Source organism: Haliotis rubra, unplaced genomic scaffold (assembly GCF_003918875.1).
Source record: "Haliotis rubra isolate DU_JTF1 unplaced genomic scaffold, ASM391887v1 Scf83, whole genome shotgun sequence".
NCBI classification, from domain to species: Eukaryota; Metazoa; Mollusca; class Gastropoda; order Lepetellida; family Haliotidae; genus Haliotis; species Haliotis rubra.
Window position 1 is genome coordinate 2,249,090 of NW_025767557.1, and position 21,102 is coordinate 2,270,191.

A 21,102-nucleotide genomic window follows, 5' to 3' on the forward strand; every position below is an offset into this window, starting at 1 on the left:
CATTGGGCTACTCTACTGGGTTTTTAAAATATGAAAATCTAGGACAACAGAGTTCATGAGTCTATACGTGAATCACTGGATCAAAAACAATTTCACTGCTACAAGCTGAAGCAAGCAACTGCAACAAGTCAGGAAAGACAACTCTTGCGGGACCAGATGTAGACAGCACAAGGAGAGGATTCAACATGGAGAAAAGGGATCTTTTCTAAATATTGAGTGGACATTTCCCAGTGTTGGTGGGGGTCGTGCGTGTAGGGAGGATCCCTCATGAGGGGGAGAATTAGTACTGGAAGAAAAATCCAGTTTGTAAAATCCCATTGGATTGTGGTTGAAAACAGCTTTGCAATTAAAGTAAGCACATGCAAACCCAAATTACCAAAATAAATTTAAATGTCAAACCATGCACTTTGAATAGTACCTTTCTGCTTTCCCCTTGCTTAAACAATTGCCAAAAGTCACTGAGATCCAATGAATACTTATGAAATATTATTATTAAAATAATATTATTATTAAATACAAAGGAAGAAGTTTGACATTCTATGAAAGCTCTTTAAATTTTAAAAACTAAAAAACTTTCTTCAGAAGCACCATTCCTACAACTAAATTACTATGGCCTTAATTATCAAAAAAGCATTAATGATGGATAAAGCAGGTTTCTATGATACCCAACACAGGTAGCTCTGGGCAAGTAGACTACAAGCAGGGCAAGCCAAACCAGGCACACTCAAGTAGATCCTCTGGATTTATATCCAACCTCTCTTGGGGCTGTTCTACGTATTCTGGGTATACAGCTGAAGTACTCTGAATAGCATGCCTTGGGGGACTCGGCGGCCGCGGGCTCGGTGGGCGTGGCGACGGGCGTGGTGGTTCAAATCTACGCTGGTAATCATCCTCTGGGGGGTAGGAAGGCTGCTAGAAGAATAAATTCAACATGAAAATTTCCATTTGACATCAATCAGAATCTGTAATAGCTACAAGTATTCCCTAGTCCTTAGCTCACATTGTGACTCTCTCCTAAGTTTTTGAACACCTGTCAGATTGTACTTCACAGATGTAAAAGAATTAACATTTTAAGGAGATTTCTTACTTGATCACTAATCTTTGTACATAACTATTACATAAATTCCTTAAAGGTAATTTTTCTAAATTCTCAATTCATGAAAAACCAATCAAGTATATCGTAGAGAAGTGCAAATCCCTGATCAAGATGCTTACAATTGGCTTTGGGTATTCCAATATTCTTGGAATTTCCAATTCCTACCAATCTCAACCTTGCAAGCCAATACATTGATTCTTAAGTTAGATACAGTGTGTGTTAATGTCCTTAGTGCGGGCAGCATGACTGTGAGTTGATACTGCAGGGCCACGTTACAAAGTGATCAGAGCACTACGACTATCGTATCTCCTATACTTTAACATAGAGTTATGACAGTTGTAGCGCTTACATCGCTTTGTGAAACAGGCCCTGGTCTATGGTAATGTGAGAGAATACGAGTGGCACATGTTACCAGAGTGTGTGTTACTACCACAGCACAGGTTTACACAATGTTACAGGATTACATACATTGTATTAACAATGCCTACACAGTGGATACAGTATGTAATATTGTTAATACAGAGGCATATGGTATATAATGTATATTTACCGCTTGTATGATACAGTGTGTTGAGATATATGCTGTATAACATCTAGACTTGACCATGGCACCAATACAATGTTTTCGAGGATCACAATCTCATTAAATTCAAATCTTTGTTCTCATACTGATCAATAAAGTCTGAGGGCATCTTGTTCCAGAACAACCTTCTGCAAACTTGGAATAACCAATGAAATAACTATCTAGAAGTTGACATAAGCCAATCTTTACAGTTCAAGTTTCATGCTAGCAGCTTCAGATTCCAGATTACACTTTGAAAAATCTTGATTCAGAATTTGAAAACAGTCTAATAGATGTCAAAGACTGTATGGCGGAACCTGCCATGGACTATGGACAATCTGCTATTTTTTAAAGTGTCCCACGAGATAAATGATTTCAATGGAATCAGCTGAACAGCCAATATGTGAGCCATTTTGAGGTTGTGCGATTAGAAATCACATTCCGACTGTTGTTTTTCTGATCTGGTAAGCTCTGCCTGGTCGGATGAGTTTGTTCTGACATGACTGGAATAGGGATGACGTCAGAGTCACATTTAATTCCATCAAGAACAAAAATGCAATTTTAATGAGATGGCCAGGGTCATGAATGATAGAAGCATGACTTCACACACGTGTGTAAAAACAATTGGAAGAATACACACTCTTCTACTGCCTTCTATATACACAACTGAATATACTTTGCACTAAAGATATAATATTAAGTTACATAATTATAATCATACATTCAGCGTGCTGGGTTAAACCATTCCTGCAATTCTTATGAAAATTTGCAAAAGAGTCATTAATAACAGAACACAGTACCGGAAGGGTTTAAATAGAAGTTCTTCAAAAAGAACGGGATCAGCTGAATTATTTATGATGTTTGTTTGGCAACATGTATTTATTTGGAAAAAAGAACAAGTCGATAAATAACATGTCAGAAGTGCTATGTCAAATAAGATTTGTAACTTTAACATGACACCAACATATTTACAAGATCTACTTGGGCTATAGACATGCAACCTTGAAATGAAACCAAAGTTCAAGCATAATTTCAATGACAGGATTACTATGGGAGTCAATACAATGGTTTTACTACTGAATTGAAATCAGTATATACTGAGAGAAACAAATAAGGGAACACCACTTCATCGCAGTGTTCCTCTATGTATTCTCACCCACAGTGCGATACAGAGCTTGTGAAGAATAATAGAAAAGAATAAAGGAACACTTGTGGTTTCACGTGATCCCTTGTTTGTTTCTCTCAGTATATATCTCAGTAAACTGTAAAGTGATAAAATCTGGGATTTCTTGGGACACTCTCCAGCAAATCATAAGAGCATGCAGGCCATGGCATACATTTTAAACATACAGTTACCAACAAGGTAAACACATAATCACAAGGCTGCTGCTGCTGCAGAACAGTGAAAGAGTGGGGTTAGACTCTGGGTTTCTGAAATTATTCTTAAATCTGGACCGCAGATGTTATGAAATCCATCATTTTCACAAATAATTTCTAATCAAATCTGATTAAAAGATTTTCAAAAAATGAAATCAAAATGTTTTGAAGAAAATATAATGAAATTTGCAATCATTTCATAAACCCATTGGATCATTTCACGAACTATGTCATTTATACACATTTAATTTCAAAAGAACTTTAAGACAAACAAGTATATATTTTAATGAATCAATCAATGTTTATATACAATAAATCGCTTATATTTCAAAGAAAACAATATGTTTTGAAAAAAAATTGAACACAAACATGAAAACAACATTATGAAATATCAAAAGTGTGACGTGATAATTTTTAAAAATCTATGAATTTCTTAACCTGAACAACCATTTCGTGAAATGCTCCTGAGAGGAAGGGTTAAATAATATTACCATTGGCCTAGTATCCGACTCATGCGTGTGGTTCATGATTTGGTTGTGGTGGGCAAGAACCGCCGCCTCTAATGGTACCTGAGGGGGAGGAAGGGGAGGAGAATCCTCGATCACGCTCGACGATGGTCGCCAGCCATCATAGAACACTGGGTTAAAAGGGGGCGTGTAGCCTCTCCACTCATCTCTGAAAGAGATATAACAAATATATGTAACTATAATATACATTATAAAATAGATATAAAAAATAAATTAAAAAATAACATAAATAACATTTAATAGTGAGAATGAATAATTGTGACAAATACTGGTGGTCTGTTACTGATAGAGTGAGCGAGTTGGGTTTTAGCAATATTCCAGCAATATCAAGGTGGGGGGAAATCGACCCAGGCCTTCAGCGTGATGAGCGAACGCTTTAACCACTAGGCTACCCCATCGCCCCTGTTATTGATAGAGTGAGTGAGTGAGTGAGTAAGTGATGGGTTTTTTTCGCCGCTTTTAGCAGTATTCCAGCAATATCACGGTGGGGAACACCAGAAATGGGCTTCACACATTGTGTGTTATTAATAGACATGTTGGTACGATGACACTATCAGGTCTGACCACCTGATCAACTTGCTGATACGCCTGGCCCTGTTTCTAGGGTTCAAATCTAAACCACGGTGGGTTATGGTAGTAATATCTGACCTGCTAGCTGTCCATTTCGGTCCCAGCGCCTGCCACAGCTCAATCTCCTTGGACGTCAGGCAGTTGAGCAACAGTTGTTTTGCTTCATTGTTGAGGACTGGAGATATGGCCTGGTCGGCCAGGTCCCGGTTGCCGTGGAAAGGGTCACGACTGGCTTCGTAGATCAGACTTAAAGGTGTAAACAGGAAGTGAACCAATTCCGGGGCATTCGGGTCATGGATGTGTGCCTTTAACTTGGCCTGTGGAGATATAACTCATAGTAGAAAGACAGAAACAGCATATTTAGTGGCATAACATTGTTATCGTTCACACTATATCGCCTGGACAACGTATACTTGCTGTCAATAGAGAAACAGTGTTTCTGGTCTGCCAGATCACAGCCTTGCTACCATCTTACTATATAGGGCCTCATTGAAGAATGGTATCTTCGCTGTTCGACTATTGTAAGCCTATGTTTAAGTATGCGAGTTGCAATGACCTGCTAAGAAAGTTTTGTGCAACTGGGTCCTGAAGTTTTAGCTGTTGTAGTGCCATCATTGGTTCATGAACTGGCCTTGGCTCTTGGGACTCCAGACTTTTTAACAATGGCACCATATTACCATTACCAAGGTGTCATCAAGAACATAGCTCAGACAGATCTTGCTGATGGATCCAGAGTGTATGTGACAAGCAACACCTTTATCAGACTTAGGTATTACTAGCACCACAAGATCCATTTTTCAAAATCCTGGACCTGCTTTTGGATCTTCAAACTAAAATGACATGATTCCTAACAAATTAACAGTAATGTTAGGTGACAGAGGGAAAGATTCTTATTCATATTTCAAGTGAACTTTTATCCAGGTTTGACAATCAATGAAATGCTTTCAGCAACACAGGGACAGAGTGAATTAACTTACCAGGAGGTTGAATGAAAACTTGAACTTTTGGAAAATATCAATAAAATCACTGGCAGGGGGCGGTCTGGCTCTGTGACTCAACATACCATCTGGAACAAAGTAGAACAATGTTAGAACACAATACTCTCTACATATAATGTCTTGATCAACAAACTTGGGAACGTAGTTAAAGTGTTTTTAGTGAAAGTCCATGCACAGAAGATGAGGCTATCAATATATTTTGTCAAAGGTGATGCTCTCTGCATCTGAATACTATTACATGAAAACCCTGAAATTTAGTTGTTGGTTGTTGAACGCAGCACTCAGCAATATTCAAGCTATATCAGACAATCCAGTGATCAACAGCATGAGCATCGATTTATGCAGTTGGGAACCGATGACATGTGCCAACCAAGTCAGCGAGCCTGACCACCCGATCCCACTAGTCGCCACTTACGACAAGCATGGGTTACTGAAGATCAATTCTAACCCGGATCGTCACGGGGCTCATTAAGGAAAGGACAACACATGTGGAGCTTGGTGAAATACGTGTGCACACAAAACTCTTATATCTCAGTTGGTGGTGGACATCGGGGAAGGAAAATGAAATGAATATTTAGTGTTGACAAAAAATCTTTATCTCAAACTGTAATAAATACGTGATTGCAACACTGAGCACAAAAAAAAAATTAATTGGCAGTTTTAAGTGAGAATATGGCAAGATATGAGACACAATTCATTACATTGTCAAGGAAGCATGCTTACATTCAAGCAAATCATTACAATTAATTTTGTCTGAAATAAATACACATAAAATCAAATGGGACAAGTTAAACAGAAGAAATACATTCAAAATACTGATGGAACTTAGTTTTCCATGCAATGTCTAACTATTAACATTCCACATGTAACAGCAGTGGAAGGGAGGTCGAGGTCACCATACAAACCCTGGTTTCTGTCTATGTATCCAGCGAAGCATTAATATATAACAATGTAAGTAAGGGAGAGTGTCACTGAAACAATGAATACAAAGTACTGTCTTACACCTCATTTAGGTATTACTAAAACATGTGTATGTTTAGGGCCTGTCTTCATAAGATGAACTCACATATACCCATTGACACAGCCTTAGTAATTAGCGTGCTTTGTGGATGAGTGAGTGAGTTTAGTTTTACGCCGCACTCAGCAATATTCCAGCTATATGGCGGCGGTCTGTAAATAATCGAGTCTGCACCAGACAATCCAGTGATCAACAGCATGAGCATCGATCTGCGCAATTGGGAACCGATGACATGTGTCAACCAAGCCAGCGAGCCTGACCACCCGATCCCGTTAGTTGCCTTTTACGACAAGCACAGTCGCCTTTTGTGGCAAGCATGGGTTGCTGAAGACCTATTCTACCCCGGATCTTCACGGATCAATGAATACAAAGTACTGTCTTACACCTCATATAGGTATTACTAAAACATGCGTATGTTTAGGGCCTGACTTCATAAGATGAACTCACATATACCCATTGACACAGCCTTATTAATGAGCGTGTTTTGTGGATAATGATGATGATGATGATGATGATGATGATGACATCATCTGGGATCAAACCTGGGTGCTGTTGTACAAAGCGATCTTAGCGATAAGGTGACGTAACTTCCATACCTTATCACTGACTGAGTTTAGTTTTACGCCGCTTTTAGCAATATTCCAGCAATATCATGGCGGGGGACACCAGAAATGGGCTTAACACAATGTGCCCATGTGGGGAATCGAACCCGGGTCTTCGGCGTGACGAGCCAATGCTTTATCCACTAGGCTATCCCACGGCCCCCCATACCTTATCATATACTTAAGGTAGTGTTAGTGCTTAGGTTGTTTTGTACAACGGCACCCTGGCCTTCAGAATGATGAGCAAATGCCTTAACCACTACACTACAGCACTGCTCTGATGATGACGGCAACAATGATTACCACATCGACGCTTGATGATTGCAATAATTACTGTTGAAGATACGAAACAGAACACCTCACTGGACGGTTTCACGTGAGTGCAACACAGGGGTATGTATCCATCCATTCATCCAAACCCATACAACTTTTAAACCTATTTTGACAAATAACACTTGTTTTGAAATACACCTCTGACAAATGAGTCCACCAACCATGTTCACCAGTCATGACATTTCTAGTTAGTGGTAGCTCACCTCCGCTCTGTCTTTTGCGTGCCCGGTTGCCTCGCTCTCGTTTCCTACGTTCTAACTCCTTGTATGCTTCGGCCGCTTGCTGTAGTCGAGCCACGAACCGCTCGATGTCATCAAAACAGTGATTCAGCAATTGCTGAAATAGGGAAACACAGTCAATACACTTGAGGTATTAGATACACAAATGAAAAAATTAAACTTTTGGCCAAATCAAACTAACATCATTCGTCAAAGTTTGAACTGGCTGCCACCAGTAGGGTGCGCGTGTCCAAATGAGCTTCACACCTACGTCTTCAGTTCGTTGAGCAAACACTCACTAAGTCAACTTTGACACTGACTCTTCTACTCTAAGGAGCAGTGAGGTAGTCTGGTTGTTAAAGTGTTTGATCATCAAGCCAAAGGCCTGGGTTTGATTCCACACATAGGTTTTGTTTAATGTTTAATACTTCACCCAGCAACATTTTAGCTAAATGGTTGCTGTCTGTATATATCTGGCTCTTGACCAGACAATCCAGTGATCAACAGCATGAGCATCGACCTACACCATCGGATACACCACACATAGGTAAAATGTAAGGCATCCACATCATCATAACGCTATAATATTGCTTATAAGCATAAAAAACCACAGTAACAAATCCGTTCCTTGACAATACTAAGCATAGATATTAAACAATTGAAAAACATCAGTTTGTAATCTCCCTTTGACAGTGTTATAGCCACATACAGTTGAACAATCGAGCAATTATACCAGTTAAAAGAACTTAGCACACTAGATTTCATAATAGTGAGTGAGTTTTGTTTTACGCCGCTTTAGCAATATTCCAGCAATATCACGGCAGGGGACACCAGACATAGGCTTCACACATTGTACCCATGTTGGGAATCGAACCCGGGTCTTCGGTGTGACGGGCAAACGCTTTAACCACTAGGCTTACCCCACCGCCCCTACTTCATCCTAGGATCGTAGTAGTTGAAGATTCTACCCTCCTTACCACATCTTTCTCTAGGACTTCGTTCTGTCCACCATCCTGAACGAATGGAATGTGGTTGCCAGCGCGTCGGTGACCAGGACCAGGATACTGCTCTGAAAGAAGAAATCAATTATAACTAAACACATGAAATCTTATACACTCCACAAGTATTCTTCCAATCTAAAGAACCTAATATCATCTTTAAGTGTCATTTTTCAACTTATTCTGCTTCCTTTAAATTAGACAGTGAAAATGTTGCCATATAGAAAAGAATTGAATGTTTTATCAAATCATCTTTTGATTTGATCGCAGGTGAGGTGAGGTGAAATGGGGTTTAACATCGGACTTAAGAATATTTCGCTCATATGACGACGTGCACGCATGTGTGTATGTGTGGTTGCTTGTACTAGCCCAGACTTAGCTGGTTTTATAGTGCCTGCTCACTGAGATACCACGCCCCAGTGATACATGAATACCCCACTCAGACACATTATACTGACTCCGAGACGACCAGTCCTTGTTGTACCCATTAATGCCGAGCGCCAGGCAGGGACCAACAAGTACCCTTTTTTAAGGTCTTTTGGTATGATGCAATCTTCCCCTCTCCGAAACTGACACTCTAACCACTACACCACGGAGGCGTTCTGAATTGTCTGCAGGGTAAATCTATTTGGGCACTTAGTATGGAGTCATATGCATTTCAATAGACTTTTATGTTGGCCAATGAAAATTCTCAATTATGTAAGAAAATATATTTATCTACTTCAAGGCACAATCAAATACTGTCCATGGTAACTGAGCTTGTCAGGTGACTGATTTCTTTTGTTTTCCCTGTACAATACAAAACATAATTTCCTACAACAATGTAACAGTCATGCATTGCATCATTGTTCTAACACAGTAAGTCTCAGACCAAACAATCCTGAACAATACAAAACATTGTTTCCAACAACTATGTAACAGTCATATATTGCATCATTGTTCTATCCCAGTAAGTCTCAAACCAAACAATCCTGAACTTATATATACACACCACAGTAAACATAGTACAACTAGACACAGATAAACAGTTTATCAAAATAACAAATCTCCCATTTACACTAATCCCCTTTCTCCTCAGGCCTTACCCAAAGCCTGACCAAGGTAAAGGACAATCTCGTCACTAAACAGATGGAGTATATTCTGTAAGGAGGTCATACAACTGGCTGGGGTGCATGATCACCAGTGGGTCAGGATCTATTTGTGCAGTTTGGGTGGGGCCGGGTAGATTGTCTAGTTGACATGTTGAAAATAACCACACCCATTTCTCTCCATGTCATGATTTCAAATTGTGCAACACCTCACAGTGTAACATATGTTAGACTTAGGTTTTAAGAAAACAAATATTTGTTTAATATTAAGTAATAGTATTTCTGTATAAATGAAAATCATGCTGAGGCTTGCTTCAAGGAAGTAACCTGTCAAAACAATAACAATATATAATTGTCCAAAACAATCAGTTGTAAGTACTCTTTCATGATCACTAGTTAACAACGGAAGCTTGGTAGTATTTACAAAACAAAATTAGGAATTAGGGAATCAATATTTATGGACCATAACTGAAGTAAAGAAGGATAACAATATACGGATGAACAACTTCTGTATTGCTGTGAGAGCGACGTTTCGGTGTAGGTTCTAACACCGTAATCAAACAAGTGATAGAAGTGTTAAACCTAACACTGAAACGTTGCTCTCACAGCAATAAAGAAGTTGTTCATCCGTACATTTTTATCCTTCTTTACTGCTCCAACTTCTAAATGCCTCTCAAAGAAGCATTACTGAAGAAGTTGAAGATGGAAACATATTAGCAGAACTGAAGAAGTTAATTTGACAAAGTCAGCTCTTCATTAAGATCACACACATTAAGTTTAAAAGAACACATTCTGTTTTTCTATGTTCATTCGTACACAATCATTGTGGAGCCACACAGAATGTTAAGATCAATCTCATATCACAATGCAAGTCTCACTGAGCAACCACATTGAGGTAACAACCCGGTAGTCAAAGTTTGTTCGGGCTGGGGCTCGGAACAAGACATGCTGTCTGTCAACACAACCAGGGCAGCGTGACATTACCTCCGCTACTGTGGAAGGCTGCTGTACACAGGGAGTTAATGTGCTGCTACATGAAGCCATTTTGTCCACCTGATACCCATTTGACTCAGTGTTTACCCTGCAGGGGCTATCCTGGGATCCACACAGGGCCTGATGAACGTTACACTAAGTGTGGAGGTGAACTTACCGGTGGTCCTCGTGCCGTACATTCCTGGGGGTTCTGGAGGTCGCTGTGAAGGGGGTGGGGGAATCCTCTGACTGCAAAACAAACACAGATTATTCCAATATGGTCAATATCATATATTATACCCCATCCCACCATAATACAATGTTGCACATTGTTCCCATGAAATAAGAAAGCTCAAGAATTGCATCAAGAACACAATGTTTCAACTCTTCTTTCCAAAGCAACAATCCACAGCATCACTGTACTCCTGAGTGAGTTTAGTTTTACGCAGCTTTTAGCAATATTCCAGCAATATCACGGCTGGGGACACCAGTACTCCTGGAAAATGATGGGTATCCTCTTCAGCATCTTCCAAATTATTAACCCTAGCATAATTGCCTCATCACAAAAAATTCTGTGTAAATATTACGTACTTTCACCTATTTACTTTTTTACATATCTTACATCTGTCCCGGCTGGCCTGTAAAGTAGGCCATATTATCACATCTCCATCAAAAGACTTGCTTTTTCCACCTTTCTTACACAAATATACATCCGTGGGAACAGAATCCTGAATGGGACTCAACCCCAAAAATACTAAAATCTGTAGTTCACTAGTGTAATCCTAAATATAACAAATTTTACATCCGTGTGAAGTTAAGAACTACGCCATAAGGAGCATATCGTCACTTAAACCAAGATGGAGGCCTTTCCCACTGTGACATGGCTTGTGCTGTCTACTCCATACAAGTCCTGATTTAAACACATCTTTGCAAGCCATTTCAGAAGCAACAAAGAACACACTATCTTTCCACCTTACACGATAATCAAACATACACTTCAAGCCAAAGAATCACAAAACATTCTCCATCTATGAAAACACAATCCTCCATTGTCCTATACATCCTTGAGAAAGATGAAAACAGACATCAAAAGACAAAAGAAAAATGAAAAAATTATCCCAAAACCACCAAACACTAACTTCATCATCATCAGCTCTGAAATAACTGACATGCACTGTACGTCCTTCAGTCGTACACAGAACTAAGTAAATCCTCTGGCAACAAGCTGAGACATCTATAATCTCCTGAACCCACAGTACATCATGGCTACCTGGACCACTGGCTCATTAAGAAGTGTTGACTATTTTAATCAGGCTTGGTGTGCCAACCTCACACTTGCCTTGTGGAACCACAGCGCTTTACATTAACAAAAGTCTGACAACTGGATATATTGGGTAAATGGCTGGGCGTCATGTCAATATTAGCATTAACCGTTACGTGGCCGTATACCATGGTGAGTTTATAAAAGGCTATATCACCGGGCACTGTGACTTGCACTGAGCAGCATCACAAGGAGATGTTACAGTGGGTGGGTGCTTCCACAAACATGCAACAACTACAACTACCACCTGGTATCATTCGGTTGCTACCCATTCGACAGGAGAGCAGCATAATGACATCCCCAAATAAAACTTGCAATAATTATTCAACAAGTCGGATTTACGTGTCATTTGAGTTATGTATGGAATGAAGTAATTCTCAGCTTTCTAAATATATAATCTTCAATTAGTTTATGTACCGTAAAACGAAACGCCCGCGAACTAAACATTTGTTCGCTACAATTCTCGCCACACACCCGCAAATAACGGCCATTTTTTACTTCAGGCACATCATGTCGAGTGGTACCCAGTCTAATATTTTCTTCATAATGAAATATTTTTTTAATAATTTGTTCTTTGGTGAAGAGAAAACACTGAAGTTTCCCATTTCGTAAAAATTAGTAACTTTCAGTTTAATTATTTATAAACAAAAACAACCTATTGCTTAAACAGCTACTCCTGAAAATACCATAGCACTGGGCTGGTATCATTCGGTTGTTGTTTCTAAACTGGTCACCCCAGTAAGTCACATCTCACAACAAGCAAACCCAAAGGGGGCTTGATTATAGAAGTGAGTTTGCTTTCACCAACCTTTATCTACTATTTACTAGATGCTGAGGTCAGCTTGCTACAGAGTGTAACATGATCTGTACTGACCCTACAGTATGATGATATCTACCCTACCTACCCACAACTGACTGATGTGAGTGTCACAACATATTCTCACCCCTGAGCCAGCTCGGATACAGCCCTGGCTCCGTACACCCTGTGGTGCAGGGACAAAAATGTGCGAGTACTCACTCCTGGGCAAGCTTAGATACAGCCCTAGCTCCCTACACCCTGTAGTATTGGGACCCAAAAATGTGAATACTCACTCCTGGGCAAGCTTAGATACAGCCCTGGCTCCATACACCTGTAGTGCAGGGACAGAAATGTGTGAATACTCACTCCTGGGCAAGCTCAGATACAGCCCTGACTTGCTACCCCCTGCGTTGTGGGGACAAAACAGAGTGTGAATACTCACCCCTGGGCAAGCACAGCTACAGCCCCCACCTGGGTCAGAAATACAGGGAGACAACATGTACTCACCCCAGGGCAAGCTTTAGACTTATCCCCAGCTCTATTACTGTGAAAGACAATAGGCACTCACCCAAGCTTGGCTCCACCTCCTCTGGCTGCTAATATTTCATCTACAATATCCTGTGACTGTGAAACAAAAGAACATTAATTAGGATGACTTCATTGTTATTTTCACCATTTGTTCATGAACCTGGCCATATACTAATCACTTTTATTCAATATGGATTAATGGGTCTGTACATTGCACTGGGTTTGTTGTTTATTCCACAACACATTTAAAAATTCATAAAATTCATGCTAGCCTGCAAGCCTGCGACTACTAAAATGTACCGAGGACAGGTAGAATTCCAATGACGATATTAATACGCTCATTAACATGTAGTATTTGGGTGATGTGATTCTGAAACAGTTTCACATCCTTACATCTTATTACTAAAAGAAACTGGACGTAACTGATACAAATTGTAAACAGCAAACAGTCTTGTTAAAACATTACTCGGTTCAACCACACAGGACACGCGAAATACCAACTTCGGTTAACATTCATGTGATGTTTGTTCCCAGGTTGGGAATAGAACCTAAGGCAAACTAACACCTGAACCATTAGACTACCCACACCCAACACAGAAACACCAAATTTTGCGGAGAGACCAAAATGTCAAAGTCAAAAGGAGTTATTGGTAATGAGGCCAGGGCCCAGACACAAGATAACTATACACAGTTAACAAGTGAAGTCTAAAGTGTTTCTAAATACATAGTTCTTTATATATAGGCATGGTAAATGTAATACTGTACATGTTTGATTAGATTCTCCTGAGATGTACATAATAGACTTTTAAATTTATCGATAGATAAATTTTCCAAAAGTATTCCGGAAGAAAAGTTATTCCCAAATCATTGTATAAGTGACAAACAAGAGTGAAATGATACTCATCCTCTACAGAGGTGTTGCAAATGGGACAGAAACATAAACCAGGTTCGATTGATTGCCACCTACCTTCATTATAACGTAGAAGCAAGAAATTGCATCTAAATTTGGTGTATTTAGAGTGAACCGTAGTTTCCAATATCATATACAGGTATCTTTCTGGTTCAAATATGAATTTATTTTCTCTATACATCACATATCTAGAGCTATTATTCAAAGCGGAGTGAATGAGTACGGTTTTACGCCACTTTTAGAAATATTCCAGCAATATCACGGCAGGGTACACCAGACATGGGCTTCGAACATTCTACACATGTGGGGAATTGAACCCAGGTCTTCGGCGTGACGAGCTAACACCCTAACCACTAGACTACCCCACCACCCTGTAGCTACTCATAGCATCAACAGAAATGCACCACTATACAGGTCAGTGTCTACGTGTATAACAAGCAGTACTGTATACTGTAGTACACAAGTCCCATCTAGACAAGGAAAAGGTCTAGACGAGGAAGAGCACTGAAACTTTACTACAAAGGAAGAAAAGTTCACAATCTCATACTTCTTAAACAAACATCCAGTGTTTTCCTGTCATATGAAACCCTGAGAAACCACAAGTATGAGATTAAAGTTTTCAAGTGCAAGTCAGTGAGGGGAACTGTCTTATTCCCTGGCATTATCAGATAATCCAGGGTCATGTGTCCACATAGCTATCTTATGAGGGTCATCAACAATCAGTGTGTGCCTTTCATCAATATCAGTGTGTGGTATGTTTATAGAGAGAGAGAGAGAGAGATATAGAGAGAGAGAGAGAGAGAGAGAGAGAGAGAGAGAGAGAGAGAGAGAGAGAGAGAGAGAGAGAGAGAGAGAGAGAGAGAGAGAGAGAGAGAGAGAGAGAGAGAGAGAGAGAGAGATATAAAGAGAGAGAGAGAGAGAGAGATTGAGAGAGAGAGATATAGATGAGAGATAGAGATATATATATTTAGAGAGAGAGAGAGAGAGAGAGAGAGAGAGGCAGAGAGAGAGAGAGAGAGAGAGAGAGAGAGAGAGAGAGAGAGAGAGAGAGAGAGAGGCAGGAGAGAGCGAGAGAGAGAGAGAGAGAGAGAGAGAGAGAGAGAGAGTCGACATTAGAAATTGGCTCCACATGTTGTACCTGCATGGTATGCTGAATGAATCCCGACTCTTCTGAGTGACAAGCGAATGCTTCAACCTCTAGGCTACCCCATCGCCCACCGTCAGGACTGTTATTGCCTTGCCTCGAAGGTTATCAAACTTAATGTTCGTTCAATTATCTATCAGAAAGGAACGCTGGTATATTCTGATACATGGAGGAAAGAGTGTATTTTGTGTAACTACTCACAGGCACTCTAATACTTTGGAATATGTGCAGGTCGCCCTGGCTGCTCTTCCTACGGGGATCCTCCACCACGGTGAACAGGATCAGGTTATTGTACACCTCTCGGCGGTCGTTCTTGAACACAGCGGTTGGGTCCACAATACAGTCCATAGGGAAACGCTCCAGCTCCTCCTGCAAACACAACAGTCAGACCATCACTAGCTGCATTGTATCATATACCTTCAACTAGCTTCTCCTACACAGCCAGAAACACAAATATCTGAAAACTCCATAAGGAAATGGCCCAGCTCTTTCTGCAAACACAGCATAGTTTCACTATCACTAGATGGTTATATTAACATATTCAAGTGGTCATACAGAGCTAGAAAGCATCCATAAGGAAATGGTCCTTCTTTTCCTGCAAACACAACTTAGCCAAGGCCATTAACAGCGGCATGACAATACACATCTTTAACTATCTTCTCATACAGAACCAAAAACACAAATATCTGAGTGAGTTGAGTTTAGTTTAGTTTTACGCTGCTTTTAACAATATTCCGGCAATATAATGGCAGTGGGCACCAGAAATGGGCTTCACACATTGTACCAATGTTGGGAATCAAACCCGGGTCTTCGAGTGACGAACGAACACTTTGACCAATAGGCTACCCACTGCCCCCATAAATATCGGAAAACACCTGAGGAAATATACAATACTTTCTCTAGATTAATTCAGTTTCAGCAAAATCAACAGATTCTCTGAACTTCACTCTACTCCATTCATACAGATGCTTTAAAGAGTATTTCAGAACGGAAATCTAGTCGGGTGCGACCTTCTACATAAAGCTATGTCATCAATTATTGGCAACTCTCAAATCCCTGTTGTCATCTGTACATTACCACACTTACAGTACATGTTCATTCCCATAGTGTGGAGTGAGTGAGTGAGTTGGGTTTTGCCAACGCTCTTAGCAATATTCCAGCAATATCACAGAGGGGTACACCAAAAATGGGCTTCACATAATTGCACCCATGTGGGGAATCGAACCAGGGTCTTCGGCGTGACGAGCGAACGCTTTAACCACTAGGCTACCCCACCGCACTCCATAGTATGGAATCAGTCGTCAGTCTACCCAATAAGCCTTAGACCCTGCTGTCCATATATATATATCCTAGTCAGTTTCAACCTACTGTGGTTGACACACTACCCTGGACAAATAGTTCAAATGAAAACTTTACTTATTGTCCAACAGGACCCCTACCAACTGCCTGAAGGCTGAAACTTGTCACCAGAATATTGTTTAAAGGACTTAAATAAATAGGTCAGCGTCTAGATGTTGTTAGCACCCATATCCCTTGTGTGTAACAAAAGCTCAGTGCTACTTAAAATAATGCCACATATTTACTTTGAGGGATTATCTCGGCCCTGCATGGGACTGCAATGTTGTGACAGCAACAATGTTGCCAGAAACTAGCCAAACCCCTAAGGAGCCTGAGATTATCCTGGTTAACGAAGGAAGGTGCCTGGATGTGCACACAGTAGCTTAATAAACAAGGTAAGGTGTGATGGATTAGGAGCATAGCTCATGTCCCAGTCAGTGTTGAAGCTAGCTGCTCCCAGCCTTGTGGTTAGCCATGGGTGAAAAAATGGGTGACAGCGTGGAGAGCTGACCTACATTGTTGGCAGTAAAACTGGTGCTGTTTCCCCCTGACTGAATGTTGTTACAGGAATTGTGTGGTGTTAGATTACAGAGTGTAAAGTAATGGTAAATTTGGATGAATGAAAGCTTATATATTTCTTAGAGAGCAGATTAAAGATTTGGATTTAAATCTGCTGAGTCGACAGAAAATGACATTCAGTGGCATTTCTTATGATGTGAAACATTAACCAATATCAGGGATGATATGTAGTCTGGCATGACTGGTCTGTATATCTGTGTTAGACCTAGTGGATGGGTCTGTCATTACATCTAGTGGTGGATTGACAGAAGGAGCTGAATGGGTGTGTCACTAGGGGTGCTTACCACTGGTGTGGTCTGTTTAATACAGGTGGACAAGGCAAGAAACTCTGAGTCAAGTCAAAATAGCTTAGAAATGAAATATGTCATTTAGAAAACATGGATCAAGACAAAATGTGACAGTTTCTTATTTTCAAAATGAACTTATTAACCATACGTAAATCAATGATCATGATGTTGATCACTGGATTGTCTGGCCCAGACTCTATTATTTACAGACCGCCACCATATAGCTGGAATATTGCTGAGTGCAGCGTTAAACAACAAAACAAACAAACAACAATTCTGCAGCACTGAGGTAGTCCAGGCACTTTGTGAAAAAAGCATTATTTTGGAGCTGAAATAATATCTCCTACCAATCCACTAGTCAAAATGCTCATATGTGTCCAGTTATGGAAGCCACTATTTGTCAACTCAACCAGAAACTTGCATTGCCTCAAACACATCCCCTTGTGCCAATAAGGCTGAGCCATCGCCTTTGCTGAAAGTATGCCAATGTATGCATGAAATTCCTCAGCTAATCAGGACATCAGCTACCCACTTGTACTAACAGGGCTTGTTTGACCATGATCAAGGATAATGAATTCAGAATAACAATAGGTACTGCCATTAACCAAATTCTGTCAAGCTTGAAATCTGCCCCACATGTCTGGCCAGGCTTACACTGTGGCCTGTGCTACTGCCCTGGTATATAACCCCTATATCAGACCAGCTTACACTACAGACTACTGCCAGGGTATATAACCCCTATATCAGATCAGCTTACACTACAGACTACTGCCCTGATATATAACCCCTATATCAGACCTGCTTACACTACAGACTACTGCCCTGGTATATAACCCCTATATCAGACCTGCTTACACTACAGACTACTGCCCTGATATATAACCCCTATATCAGACCAGCTTACACTACAGACTATTGCCCTGGTATATAACCCCTATATCATACCAGCTTACACTACAGACTATTGCCCTGGTATATAACCCCTATATCAGACCAGCTTACACTACAGACTATTGCCCTGGTATATAACCCTATATCATACCAGCTTACACTACAGACTACTGCCCTGGTATATAACCCCTATATCAGACCAGCTTACACTACAGACTATTGCCCTGATATATAACCCCTATATCAGACCTGCTTACACTACAGACTATTGCCCTGATATATAACCCCTATATCATACCAGCTTACACTACAGACTATTGCCCTGGTATATAACCCCTATATCAGACCAGCTTACACTACAGACTACTGCCCTGGTATATAACCCCTATATCAGACCAGCTTACACTACAGACTACTGCCCTGGTATATAACCCCTATATCAGACCAGCTTACACTACAGACTACTGCCCTGGTATATAACCCCTATATCAGACCAGCTTACACTACAGACTACTGCCCTGGTATATAACCCCTATATCATACCAGCTTACACTACAGACTACTGCCCTGATATATAACCCCTATATCATACCAGCTTACACTACAGACTATTGCCCTGGTATATAACCCCTATATCAGACCAGCTTACACTACAGACTATTGCCCTGGTATATAACCCCTATATCATACCAGCTTACACTACAGACTACTGCCCTGATATATAACCCCTATATCAGACCTGCTTTCACTACAGACCATTGCCCTGGTATATAACCCCTATATCAGACCAGCTTACACTACAGACTACTGCCCTGGTATATAACCCCTATATCAGACCAGCTTACACTACAGACTACTGCCCTGGTATATAACCCCTATATCATACCAGCTTACACTACAGACTATTGCCCTGATATATATCAGACCAGCTTACCCTATATCACCCCTATATCATACCAGCTTACACTACAGACTATTGCCCTGGTATATAACCCCTATATCAGACCAGCTTACACTACAGACTACTGCCCTGATATATAACCCCTATATCAGACCAGCTTACACTACAGACTATTGCCCTGGTATATAACCCCTATAGCAGGACAGGAACAGAGGACATGTCTTGCATTCTTTCAAAGCTGTTTCACATACTTGCATAGACAAAAATGTCAGCAGTAAAATTCTGGCAACAAAGAACAAAGAATTCTTACCCCTGTGCTCTTGTCGAGAACAACAAGCGCTCGTCTCTCCACGATGAGGATACAACGCATGGTCCAAATGCCGGTGGTATTCTCCATCTTACGGAGCCGATGAAGGCCATCCTCAACGCTGATCACTCCTGTAAAAAACAACACAGTTGCATCATTGTCATCAACATAGCCTTCAGACCAATAGAAATGTTGGAAGAAACGCTAAATATTCAGTTGTATACTGAGCGAGTGCAGGGATTTATTTTGGATTTGAGCTAAGTGCCTTTGGCAGGAAATTTTTGTTGCAGACTTGGAGCCAGATATCTGCCTCTCAGATCGAGATAAATCCCTGGAGTGAGAATGATTTCTGGCTTTATACTACTCAAGCAATATTAGTGCAGGGGGATACAAGACTGGAGAACCGAACATGGGTCTTTGACCTGACGATCACTTTAAGCGCTACTGCCCTTTAATGTTCTTTGGGAGCTTAATGGCAGCAAGAACATGACTTGAACCCAGCCGATATGAACACACTTATACATACTCAAAGTGAAGGATCATCAACACATTTGGGATATCTGCATGACATTGGATGCTAAGTCATCACTACAGAAAAATAATACCCTAAATATTCATACTTCCTCTTCTGTTCAAAATATTTGCATGCTTATTATTAAAGTGATTTCTAATAAAATCCTAACATCATTTAGAAATATGTTTACAGTTAATTCAGAACAAATCCTTCCACCAACTAAATTGTACTTTGATAAATTATCAAGATTAAAGTCTGATAGTCTAATTTGATGAGCAGGAGAGCTGTGATCCCAGGTTAAAAACTTTGGCCTACCTGATCGTGTGCGGCGGTGTAGGTGGCCAAATGGTCTAGCTCGAACACAGGTTCATTTGAATGTTGTGCATAATCTAACAAACTGTTCTGATCTGAAAAATAAAATAAAACAACAATTAATAACACAGAACACGATGGTACATGTAAGAATAACAATGTTCAAACAATATCATTGACATTGTTCTGAATAAGCAAGATGCTACTACTGGCACAACTCATTATGGACAGATGACAGGAAAGGACTTCTGTTGAAAACCTGAAGACTTAGATATAATGTGATGGCAGCCAAAATACAGGATTATGGCAATAGTAATGGAGATTTTGTATTTGCAGGAATAAAGAATGTTGAAGCCATGGAGATTACCAGAACTGTTTGAAAGGTATCCAAAGACAGACAACAAAGATGGGCTTTGCTTGGCGTAACGGTGACTGAGTGTGGTGGATTTAATGCCTGTCTAATATCTTGATATGTTGGCTTTGATGCAATGATGTGAGTGAGTGTAGATTGATGCTGTATTTAACCTAATTTCACTTAAACCACGGCTTGTCACTTTAATGTGGAGGAAAGCTCAAACTGATGCAGGTAGGAGACATTTTAACCTGTAGAAGTGGACGATGCCACATGACAAGAAGACACATCATCTTATCCAAATAGCGATATATATCGATGCTAATGATTTCAATCACTGGGCCCGTGAAGATCGGGGTAAAATAGGTCTTCAGCAACCCATGCTTGCCACAAAAGGTGACTATGCTTGTCGTAAGATGCGACTAACGGGATAGGGTGGGCTGGCTGGCTGACTGACTGGTTGACACATGTCATCAGTTCCCAATTGCACAGATTGATGTTCATGATGTTGATCACTGGATTGTCTTGTCCAGACTCGATTATTTACAGACCGCTGCATA

General features: G+C 40.4%; 1 protein-coding gene across 6 annotated transcripts in view; it reads right to left on the reverse strand.

Annotated features, from left to right (window-relative positions):
- LOC124262260 (epidermal growth factor receptor kinase substrate 8-like) overlaps positions 1–20,287 on the reverse strand; it is a 50,750-nt gene extending 30,463 nt beyond the window's left edge. For 3 of the 6 annotated variants that reach the window (XM_046696747.1, XM_046696745.1, XM_046696744.1), the window contains exons 1-11: positions 20,194–20,287; positions 19,368–19,495; positions 15,263–15,430; positions 13,048–13,103; positions 10,538–10,608; positions 8,279–8,370; positions 7,287–7,419; positions 5,110–5,198; positions 4,211–4,449; positions 3,527–3,710; positions 755–912 (exon numbers count right to left, since the gene is read on the reverse strand). In XM_046696747.1, coding sequence (XP_046552703.1) covers positions 755–912; positions 3,527–3,710; positions 4,211–4,449; positions 5,110–5,198; positions 7,287–7,419; positions 8,279–8,370; positions 10,538–10,608; positions 13,048–13,103; positions 15,263–15,430; positions 19,368–19,454 — 1,277 coding nt within the window. In that variant the 5' untranslated portion in view covers positions 19,455–19,495; positions 20,194–20,287. The remainder of the gene's footprint in view (positions 1–754; positions 913–3,526; positions 3,711–4,210; positions 4,450–5,109; positions 5,199–7,286; positions 7,420–8,278; positions 8,371–10,537; positions 10,609–13,047; positions 13,104–15,262; positions 15,431–19,367; positions 19,496–20,193) is intronic. The other 3 variants (XM_046696749.1, XM_046696746.1, XM_046696748.1) reach the window with 3 other exon arrangements.
- Positions 20,288–21,102: the final 815 nt, after the last annotated feature.